The sequence below is a fragment of the Antedon bifida genome, chromosome 1, assembly GCF_963402885.1.
Source record: "Antedon bifida chromosome 1, ecAntBifi1.1, whole genome shotgun sequence".
NCBI classification, from domain to species: Eukaryota; Metazoa; Echinodermata; class Crinoidea; order Comatulida; family Antedonidae; genus Antedon; species Antedon bifida.
This window is the reverse complement of record NC_136226.1, coordinates 28,679,007-28,690,705: the sequence shown is the minus strand read 5'-3', so window position 1 is coordinate 28,690,705 and position 11,699 is coordinate 28,679,007. Positions and strand designations below refer to the sequence as shown.

General features: G+C 33.3%; 2 protein-coding genes across 3 annotated transcripts; both read right to left on the bottom strand.

Annotated features, from left to right (window-relative positions):
* Positions 1–42: 42 nt before the first annotated feature.
* LOC144848326 (uncharacterized) lies at positions 43–8,288 on the bottom strand. 2 transcript variants are annotated; one of them, XM_078705042.1, is made up of 9 exons: positions 7,976–8,288; positions 7,007–7,306; positions 4,831–5,061; positions 4,355–4,507; positions 4,062–4,214; positions 3,308–3,883; positions 2,780–3,028; positions 2,314–2,443; positions 43–1,326 (listed from the first exon to the last, which is right to left on the bottom strand). In XM_078705042.1, exons 1-8 carry the CDS (start codon positions 8,073–8,075, stop codon positions 2,349–2,351), a joined length of 1,857 nt encoding a protein of 618 aa, XP_078561168.1. In that variant the 5' UTR covers positions 8,076–8,288; the 3' UTR covers positions 43–1,326; positions 2,314–2,348. The 2 variants fall into 2 exon arrangements, with proteins under 2 accessions (XP_078561168.1, XP_078561177.1); XM_078705051.1 differs by having other exon boundaries at positions 3,809–3,883.
* Positions 8,289–9,090: 802 nt separating this feature from the next.
* LOC144854360 (uncharacterized) lies at positions 9,091–11,005 on the bottom strand. Its single transcript, XM_078712339.1, has 2 exons — positions 10,782–11,005; positions 9,091–9,922 (listed from the first exon to the last, which is right to left on the bottom strand). Exons 1-2 carry the CDS (start codon positions 10,870–10,872, stop codon positions 9,624–9,626), a joined length of 390 nt encoding a protein of 129 aa, XP_078568465.1. The 5' UTR covers positions 10,873–11,005; the 3' UTR covers positions 9,091–9,623.
* Positions 11,006–11,699: the final 694 nt, after the last annotated feature.

Here is an 11,699-nt window from a genome sequence, read left to right as displayed (position 1 = left end):
GCCTCAAGTAAAGCTCTGTCTGCACTATCAAACTTGATGTAATGTGCCCATATATGGACATGATGATGTCATATCACTTCCATATTTGAGCATATCACTTATATATTTGGGCACATCACACTTTTTGTCAAACTAGTTTGATAGTGTAGACAGAGATTAATTGTTGTTAAGCACAAAACCTAAAGTGAAGCATGTCGGCCGAGTCCGTTGTTTTGCATCTGTAATACATAAGTCCGTCAGTATGTATGTATTTGTAATTGACTACCCTTTCCAGGATAACTATGCAGACTTCAAAACTTTTGGTATCTCGTGAACACCAGGAAAAAAAGAAAATCGTTATTGGCAGAACATGAATTTCTCCAAGAAGTATTTTTTTAATAATTCAAAGATTATACTATAAATATGCAGAAAATAAACACCATCAAGTTTATTTATAAACAATTTCATAAAATATTAAAATGATAAATAACAAGCACTCTTCGGTGACAAAATTGTATATACATCATAAAATATAAATATGATTAATAATGTGCATGGCTCTCTAAACTAAAATCGACCTGCTACTTATTCGACTTGAACTGGGTCCCGGTAATGGTTATACTATGCTTAAAACTTATAATTATTGCTAGAAAACTTGTTATAACCATTACCTGTAACTTGTTACCTAAAGGTCTGTCCACACTATCAAACTTTATGTGACAACAAAAAATGTGATGTGCCCATATGTTCACGATGACGTCATATCCGTACCATATTTGGGAACATAACACTTTTTTTGTTTGATAGTTTAGACAGACTTTTAAACAAAGTTAATATTATATTGATATAAAGTTTGGCGGCTGAAAAGAACAATAGAACTATAGAACTATAGGCTACACACACGTGGTGTACCACAAACTTTATATCAACATATTGATTTCCATGTGCAAACCTTCATACAATATATGTAAAGGTAATTATTATAGATCTACTATTTTCACAAATTGTGGTTCTTCATTTTATCCGTTCCATCAAGCAAGAAATTCTATTTTCCTCAGAAATATAAAGAAGCGAACAGTGGCATCACCGACATATTCATATTGTCATATTCCCGCAATATTTTAAGTTAAGTCATAGTTGTCTTTATGTCGGTGGTCTTGTGACCATATTACACTTTTCCTACCCCTTTTTTTTTATTCCGCCTCTACGAAAACGGATTATTCGTTAAAGACTGGTATTTTTTAGGTTGTTTGTATTGGAATTATTTCTTTTAGTTTTTCTATAAGCTACATTCATCTCTTCTCTACTGTGAGATGTGCAGTCAACATTGTTGATCCTTTCTGTTACCTGTAATAAGGAAAACAACAAATTGTGTGTCAAAATAATTTAAAAGACTGTTTTCATTCATTCAGTTATTAAAGATGTATTGTTCCCCCAAAAACATGGAAAATGAAGATTAATTAAATCAGACTTTGAATATGTTATTTTGTAGTTTTAATAAAGTTACTCACTTCCATAGAAAAAATAACCGAACAAAATTTCACTTGTAAAATGACAAAATAAATGGACCAAAAATCCATTGGCTGGCAGCCAATTTGACCATTTTTTGCTTTAAATTAGATTTTTTCAGGTAAATACTTTTTTTTCGATCCATTTTTTGGTCAAAGGGGTCATAATCATTATGTTATATTAAAATGGAATATTCAACAAAAAATGTTTTAAGAATTATTTTTTCAGGGGTACAATACATCTTTAAAGATAAATTACAAAGTTTTAATTAAAAGATCCAAAGCCTGTAAAAGACCAGATAAGCTCAAGAGAGCTTTAAGCCAGGTTCCACCAGAATAAAATAACTATACTAATAAGAATTGCATATGTGAAATAAAAATAAACAATAACTATGTGTAGCAAAAATGAGGAATATATATAAAGTTTCTCTCGGACGTCTTGAGGAAATTTCCCGAATCAGATCAGAATCAAAACGGTACTGGGTTTGGTCTACTAGCGTTCCTGCTCCCAAAAGGCATACATTCATAGAAGCACTGATGAAGAAAGTCTTCCGGGACATGACTATACTATTGAAATGTTTTGTTAGAGATAGAGTATACGATTTTTAACTATAGTGTATATTGTTTTTGTATAATGTATATTATATTAAATTGATATGTGTTGATGACCAGCGTGTGATGTACCCAAATATGGTAGTGAATGCCGAAATATAAATATAGGATCATAATGTCCATATATGGGCACATCACATTTTTTTCACATAAAGAAAGTTTTATAGTGTAGACAGAGCTTAATACTAATATTAATATAGACCTAGAGGTTTACCTTTTTCATGTGTTTGTCTTCTTTCTTGTTCATCATTATGGTTCGATATGCACGTTGACAGATTCACTACTTTGTTTCAAATCTTTCTGTGTCACATCCTCCACATCGTCAATCGGAATCTTTGATTTACCTAGGGTAGGAAGAGAGAGAAAGAATATGTTTATTTATGTTTTTTGTTTTATTCCAATCACTTCAATTATAGTATGTACTTAACCATCTTATCTAAATTACATGTGATTATTCTTACTCTACTCTTTTGACGCTAACACTCGGAAGTAGATTTGACCATTCCATTTCAAAAGGAAAAATACTTATTCCAATCACATCAATTAACGTATGCTCTTAACCACAACACTCGGAAGTCGATTTGATTTCGAAATGAAAAATACATTTTATTTTTTAAAAACACTAATGTAACCCCTTTCGCAGTTAAATTCTGTTTAATAGAAGGTTAACTTTTCCTCACGTTTTTGTCTTCTCAGCGTCAACTTTTTAAATATAGAACTTGGAACATCATATAAACTTTCGGCTTCAATCTGTTTTTGTTTTTTGAACCAACTCTTTCTCTTTACATTCTGTTTATCTTCATTTTTATTATATCTTTCATGTTCAACATTATGTTCACACGGCTCGATATGCGAGTTGATAGATTCAGTGCTGTGTTTCAAATCTTGACTTTTCTTTGTCACGTCCACAGCGTCCGTCTTTGATTTACCTATGGGGTGGGGAGACAGAGAGAGAAGAAATATGTTGAAAAAGATTGGACAATTCCATTTTGAAATGAAAATCAATTATAGGCATACTAAGGGTCTTTAAAACCATTTCGCAGTTATATACTGTTTTAGAGAGATAGAAATATCTTGAAGAAGAATGGACAATTCCATTTTGAATAGAAAAACAAATTGGCGGGCTATTAGGATCTTTAAACCCACTATAGCTATTAGAGAATAAGGTATGAATAATGGTTTTATAATAACTTTTACACTTTCCTCACGTTTTTGTCTTCCCAATGTCAACTTTTTAAATATAGAACTTGGAACATCATATATATTTTCGTAATATTTCTTTCGTTGGTGTTTGTTAGACACGCCCGTCGTAGAATTGTGTGACTCTTCGCTGTCGTCGTTCTGTCGTTGTTCGTTAGACATGCCCGTCTTAGAATTGTGTGACTCTTCGCTGTCGTCGTTCTGTCGTTGATGTTCAGTAGACACGCCCGTCGTAGACTTTTGTGACTCTTCGCTGTCGTCGTTCTGTCGTTGATGTTTATTAGATATTCCCGTCTTAGAATTGTGTGACTCTTCGCTGTCGTCGTTCTGTCGTTGATGTTCATTAGACATTCCCGTCTTAGAATTGTGTGACTCTTCGCTGTCGTCGTTCTGTCGTTGATGTTCAGTAGACATTCCCGTCTTAGAATTATGTGACCCTTCGCTGTCATCGTTCTGTCGTTGATGTTCATTAGACATTCCCGTCTTAGAATTGTGTGACTCTTCCCTACCATCGTTTTGTCGTTTTTGTTCGTTAGAAACGTCCGTCTTAGAACTGTGCGACTTTTCCCTGTCATCTTTTTTATCTACATTGAGAAATAATATGGTAAGCTACATATAGATGCAAAATTAATAACTTATTTATGTTTTTTTGTTATAATTCAAACAATATTTTCTATTTTCTTCATCATTTTTTAAGACTTGATATTATGAGGAAGTATAATCACACCCACATTCCCTAAAGTTAAATACATTTTTCCTCACGTTTTTGTCTTCTCAACGTTAACTTTTTAAATATAGAAGTTGGTACATCATATATATTTTCGTCATCAATTTCTCGTTGGTGTTTGTTAGACACGCCCGTCTTAGTATTTTGTGAATCTTCTCTGGTATCATCATCAGAGTTTGACATTTTATCTATATTAGGAAACAAATAGCAAATGTACGGAGAGACGAAATTATCGATAACATATGTTTGAAACTGTGCTAGGTCAGTAGGAAACTGATTTCAATTTTAATATACTTTTTTAACTTTTTTTTTATTCTATAAATATTACCTTTTTGGTTAGCTTTTCTCCTACCAAGAGTAAATCTCTTAAATATTGAACCGTCATGCATGGTTTCATATTCAACCTGTCTTCTTCCCGAAACTACAGTTTCATTAGCTTTGACGTCATCGGTTTTTGTGCACTTGTTTTTGGTATGTTCTCCTTTTCGTTTTCGTTCATCAATCAAAGAAAATATCAACAAAACCATCAACTTTACACAGTGAGTGGTATAACTTAGGCAGACGATTAACAAAACCATTTTTAGTAATATTTACCCGCCCCCTTGATATAGAAAATAAAGCTGGATTACGCAATTGATATTGTGAAACAGAAATAGGAAAATACACTTCAAAATTATCATGGAAAATTGAGTTCATTTATGATTTGGTACATTTGCTTAATTGTCCGGAATTGATTTCTATATTGGGAGAAAACTTATAACTTTAGATGTTTTCTTATTAAATGTAATAATTATTTCAGTTTACCTTTTCGATCAGGCTTATTTCTTCTTAATGTCAACTTCTTAAATATAGATTTTGGTACGTCGTATATATTATCATCATCTATGCATCGTTTCGGTGAGGCAGTCTGTAATATTGGTGATTGTTCTATTCTTTCTTCTTTGGCGTTTGAACTGTTAGTTTCGTCATTTTGGTCTGAATTATGTTCTACAGTCCGTGTTAGTGGATCACTGCTATATTGGTTCCTTTTCATGGCTGATAACATTTCAGAGCAGTTAACAATTGTATTGTGAAATAAAAACTATATAGGCCCATGCGCTTAAAAGGGATTTTTTTAAACATAATTTAATACATGTATTTTTCAATAGATATAATTATTTTATGGATTATTTGTCCAGACCACAAATATAGTATATGTGTATTTTATCAATGGCATTACATTTCAATTCAATTCATTTATTCAAATATCGAAGAACAATTATAGTATACAAGATATGAAAGTAGAATAGGACCAATAATGCATAAATTATATACAGTCAGACGGTAGCCCTTTAACTTAAGCTACAATGAAGGATTAGAAAAAAACTAGTGTTAGTAATATAATAAAGAACAATAAACAAGCGATTGCTGTTTTTCTTTTTAGTCGCGTGCAACGCGACTCTACAGCTCACTATGCCAGTCGGTCGGTTGGTTGGTCGGTCGGTCGGTTGGTCGGTTAATTAACTTGAGCACGCGACTGCAGCCATGTATATGGTCTTGTTACTATGGTATGGGGAATGTATTGTGAATTCTTATGATTTGAATTTATTTTGGTTGGGTGAGAATTTAGATCGTTTCTATTTTGAGAGTATAGAGTAAACATTTGAGTAAGCCTATTTTATTTTGTATGATATTTCCTGCTAAAAAAAGTTTACAATTTGTTTCCGTTACTATTATAATTACTTCATGCACTGTACCTGAAGCATAATTATAGCTCATTGGTAATGTTTCACACTTGAAAACAAATATCTATTTATAATCATTTTCAATTTTTTTTTTTTTTATGATTGATGACTCAATGCAATGATATATCTTTAAAAGTTGTAATTATTGAGTGGGAGGACGTTTAACTTTCGATTTGTGACGCGACTTAGGACCTTGAAACGTTTTGTGCCTATGGCTCGATGTGCCGCCTATAACTTAACACACTTTTGGGAGCTTCTAGGTCCAAGCGGCGAGCAACATATATATGTGCAAGACCAAAGAGGTCAGAGGTCGCCGAAAATCGAAAAATCCCTAATAAAAGTTTTAAAAAGTAAATGGAATAGGGCTTCACTACACAGAGTCGACGGAAAACCATCATAAGAAAATTACAATGTAAACCACCAGGCGCCTATTGGACTATCTGGAGTAAATAATTGAAGTAAAGATAATTAACGACAGGCCTACATATTATGCCCAATTTAACAATATAAATATGTTCATGTTGTTTTATCACAAAACTATATGGTCGAGATTTATGATGGCTTTAGTGCACGTAATACGGGAATTATTATTTATTGAAACTTCAATAGAAACAAAATCGTTCAACTGAGATCATCGCGTGAGAGTTTTGAAAAGTGTATCTGTAATTGCTGGCCATCGCGGTTGTTGAGAGCTACGCACAATAATATAGGTTTTTATGTTTATTCATCTAGTCTAATAATTAGTGAAGTGATTAATTTAATTTTCTCAGGTCAGACTACCCTTGTCCGATCTCAAGAAGGACGCTTTGATCGGTCAGTTTGTCCAAACGTAACATGCAGGTGGCGCCAATCACTTATCTAAAGCTGTCTACACTACCAAACTATTATGTGACAAAACAATTTGATGTGCCCATATATGGACATGATGTCATATCACTACCATATTTGGGTATATCACTACCATATTTGGGCACTTCACACTAGTTAGTTTGATAGTGTAGACAGAGCTTAAGGAAGTGTTCTTCTATTCTATTTAGTATTTAAAAGGGGAAATATCGTCATGAGCCAGACTAGTTAGGCCTATTTACAAACAGTTTCACTGCTAGTCAAAGTTGAAAAGGCCACTTTAGGAAAAAGTTGTTTTGTTCGAACCTAAGAAAAATCTTCCCCTTCCTCCGCTACTATTGTGCGTGTATGTCCGAATACTGTATAACATTTACTATACCTTGTTGGACATATAATGCAAAAATATATACCTTTGTTTTGGTTTTTCTTTTTAAATAGAGGTGCAGGAATGTCGTATATATTTTTATCATCAATGTCTTGTGTCGAATGTTTTGCCTTCTTTTTCTCATCGTGTTTCGTCGGTCTTCTATTCAGCTTGTCATATTTATCGCCTTCCTGCTCGTCATCTATGACTCGACTCGGACTCGGCTGAAAGTGGGATGGTTCGTACCAGTGATGATCGGAACGGTTCGGTTTCCGATTGTCGTCGACTGCTGAGTAAATTCGCGTAGAGTATGGCTTGTCATTACCAGTTAGTAAGGTACTAGGATCTTTAAAAGAAATGTTGATTTTGTAAAATTAACTAACCTAATAATTCGGCTCGTAGCAACAGAGAAAGTTAGAACAGACATTCATCTGATAATCCAGAGGTGGTATCGTGTCTAGCGACAAACAACATCATGCAGTATCGCGTTTTCTGACAGAAAACTTCATTCCATTGATAAAGCTTCTCACGGCACACTGTAAAATATCCTCTTCATCAAAAGCGATGACAACGGGGTTATGTTCTAAGATGGTATGGGCCTGTTGCCGCCAGCAGACTCGATACTGCAGAATATTTGTTGTCGCTATAGACATGATACCGTACGATGTTATACCGATTATCATCAGTTATTCAAAGGACAGTCAGCGCATTGACCAATTAGTTCTTCATTATAACTGTACCACACAAACAAATTGATGTGTGTTTTCTTTTACTTATTATTTCTATTAATATATTTCATATGAAGACCATTGAGTTTAAATTTAAATCCATTTAACAACCAGACAATTCAGTTGTTGGCGTTTCCACGTATGATTGTTACCTTGTTCTCATAATACTAAAAGGACTAGGCGTGTAATTAGCACGTCGTGCTCCTCACTACATACTATGGGTTTAAAATATTAAGTATGTAGGCTTATCCTAAAGTAATCTTTCGGTTAACAATTATAGAACTTACCAATCATGGAAACTTCAGAATTGTTGTAGTTAGTATTGGCTTGGTTTTCTTTACCTCCCCAAAGACAGACACAATAACAGCCTTGCTTATTCTTCCCCATCGTTCTTAGGCCGGCTAGTTTGTTATTTGATGACTACTCCTTGTAGTGAGTTTCTTCATAATAGGCCTAGGCCTATATGATATAAATATGGCAACGATTCTTGAGCTCCTAGTATATGCCGTAATACATTCTAGTCTTGTGGTAATCCAGTTATAAATATCTTTATTTTGTTACCAATTGTTTTTAGTAATACGTTATTTTAAAGATTCGAATAAGGAAGTTATTTAGTCTTATATTGCTAACTAACTGTGTTTCACAGAAAGTAAAACTATGAGAGTCATAGGTCCATCAATGTATTGAATGGCTGCCTGTCTGTAGAGTGCCAATCGGGACAGAAATCTAGAGAGTTGTATATATGGTTGCACTTTCTGTTGATTTAATAAATCTGAGTGGTAAACATTTCCTTTTCGTGTAAATAGTATTTTTATTTATTATCATTCATTTTATAGGCTATTTAACCAACAAAGAACATATTATAAATAGTCAATAAAAAATCATCTCATAAAACATGTTTTAAACGCCTTAAAGATATATTTTCCCGTCCCCAAACAATTTTTTTTTTAATATGCCATTTTAATGTCACATACTAGCTATTAACTTTGACCAAAAACTGGAGCGAAAAAAAATCATTTACCTGAAAAAATGTAATTTAAGACAAAACATATTTAAATTTTCTGTCAGACAATGGTTTTTGGTTAAAATAAAAACGTTTCTTTTGTCTTTCTTTTGATACTTCGGAAATAGATACAGTATCGAGATTCCCAGTGCTGTATCTCCACACACATTCATAATCACAGCTTCTACCAAAAACCAAAAAAAAACATCCACGTGACAGCCTATATCAGATATATATTAGTTAGCAATTCCCCCAGCTAACGTTGCTTGGCCCTGGTCTCTCAAATTTCTGACTTAATATATACTGACAAATGACTAAATAAAGAATCGGAAATTAAACTAAATAACGATTTCAAAATACCTTTATTTTTATCGCCAGGGCGTCAACTGCGTCCCTTAATGGCAGAATATTAAAGCATAATATGTTGTTTGAGTTCCTTGGCTAATATAGGCCTAATACCTGTTTGCAACTCTAAAGCTCTGTCTACATTATCAGATTCAGATTCAGATTCGATTTATTAAGTCATTCATACATAGTACAATGATAATTGTTTTCTTGGCAGAAAAACACAAGCAAAACAATACACACATAATATTTACATTCATGATCAACATGGAACTAACAACCGATCAAACAAACTTTATGTGACAAAAAATGTGATGTGCGCAAATATGGTAATGATATGACATTATCATGTCCATTTTTTGGTCACATAAAGTTTGATCATGTAAACAGAGCTTTAGAAAATATAATTCTTTTACAATGTTGAACGATTCTTCGTTTCAAGACGCGAATTCCTCATGATTAATTCATGATTTTCTGTTAAATACTACGTTTTAAAAATTAAAATTAAGTACACACTTGACTGACGCAGATGCCATCATACTGTTTTCTATGTTTGATAATAAAGCGAGAAGTGTTATTGATAATTCTCACATTAATTCATCGACTGTCTGATATTCGTTTTCTACGTTATTCTCACAATCGATGAATTCGTATGTATTTACTTTTTTGCTTCCACGTTTTTTTCTCATACTTGATGTAAGCCTCCTCAAAAATGGTTTGGGCGTGTCATACACATTCTCGGTTTTCATAGACTTCACGTTGCTTTCCTGCTTACTTAACACATGTTTTGGCACTTCGTAGTCGTGCTCGCTTACCACTCGACGATGCTGAGATCGGCGTTGGTTAGGATTCTCGTAAATCCTTGTAGCATACTGGTCAGTTTCATCTATAGAGTCAAAAATTCGGAAAGTAACTTGATGAATTTGTTTTCGTTTTAAACAAACTATCATGCCTGTGTCATAACTAATGTAATCCCCCAACAATGTCCATCTCTTTGTATTTTAGTCTGAAGGGCAAAGGTCAGAGTTTTCCCCAAGACGATCACGGCGCGAGGAAGCTGAACTTCATACCGTCATCATATTTATATGAATAAACTTAATCATGTTTTAAACAAACTACCATCCCTGTGTCACAGTAATGTAATCCCCCAACAGTGTATCTGGTCCATCTTTCTACATTATTTAGTCTGAAGGGCAAAGGTCAGAGTTTTCCCCAAGACGATCACGGTAAGGAAGCTAAACTTCATACCAGGGAAGAGGCTAGGAAACTACATTAATTTCATTCTTCCCTGCTCATACCGTCATCACATTGATATATGAATACAATTAATCATTTTCTTGATATTAACAATGTCTTTAACCAAATTGTAATTTACTAGTGGCACCCGGGTATCCTATCAAAAATTGAAAAAAACTTTGTATATATAATGACGAACGAATGACGAAAAACTCGAGTAGGCCTATAACAGTTTGTTTAAACTTGTTATTACGGTTTCATTATTCATCATACTTAATATATACATTTGTTCTGATTCAGAGTTGTTTGTTTTTAAACACTCTCACACGTCGAACAAGTTTATTCAGGCTTTCAAAGCTACTGTAGAAACGATAAACAACCTGTTGATAATATTAGGCCTATAATATGTTGATATAGATACGATAAGCGCTAATATTATTGCCGGAAAATGCTTAGGCCTAGCCTAAAAATTCATGGTAATGAGGCCATTTTCTATAGCACAAACTTACCATCTGCGGCACCCGTGTTGTCTTCGTTCTGACGGGAGGAGGATGTGTTCTTGCTTTCTTTTCCAAAACAGCAACAGCACGGTTTAAACATTTTAAGAAGATTGTTTTAAAAGGATGTTAGTAGCCTATTATAATAATCTTTCGTTACTAAATAATTTTAGCAACATTGTAGATAATTACGTTTATTGGTTTTTATCGTTGAAATTTTACTTTCAAAAACATTTAGTCTGTGAACAGGAAATAGACTTTAACAAACAAAATGGAAAGTTGTTTTTTTCAAATTGGAAAGCGAAACCACGGAATTCAAATTTAACGAGAAACATTATTGTGTAAACCTATCATCAAATAAAGATAAGTATCTACTCAAGTATGAAAATAAGTATTATTATTGTTATTAATTGAATGGGTATGACATTATTATTTGATTAATCATTTCAATTAATACACCTTTCACTCAAATTGAGATGGAAGTTTTGGAACTGAATGGTACCTGTCGGTACGTTGTGATCAAAGACATTTACTTATACACATTTTCCTTGTTGAACATTAATCAACCTGATGCAATATTTTGCATTATACTAAAACTTTGAAACGAAAAAAAGTCTTTCTCGTGTGTCTGCTGGTGTTTTCTACGTACTTTTACAACACCATAATCAGAGTAAAAAATCACTTATCACAGAGGGCGGTCTTCAGTTTCGGAATGAACCTATTCAGTATTTTGACAATTTTTTCACATTAAAATGTAACAATTAAACAATTAATTATAACAGTAACATTAGATATAATTTTAGAATATACTTGATACATTTTATATCCTAAATATGTCCTTAGTATGTCCATAAAAGTGAACTATAGGCTATCTCTCTATGGTATGAACCGCGGCTCTCGCATGGATCTTGTTTAATGTTGCTGTCTATA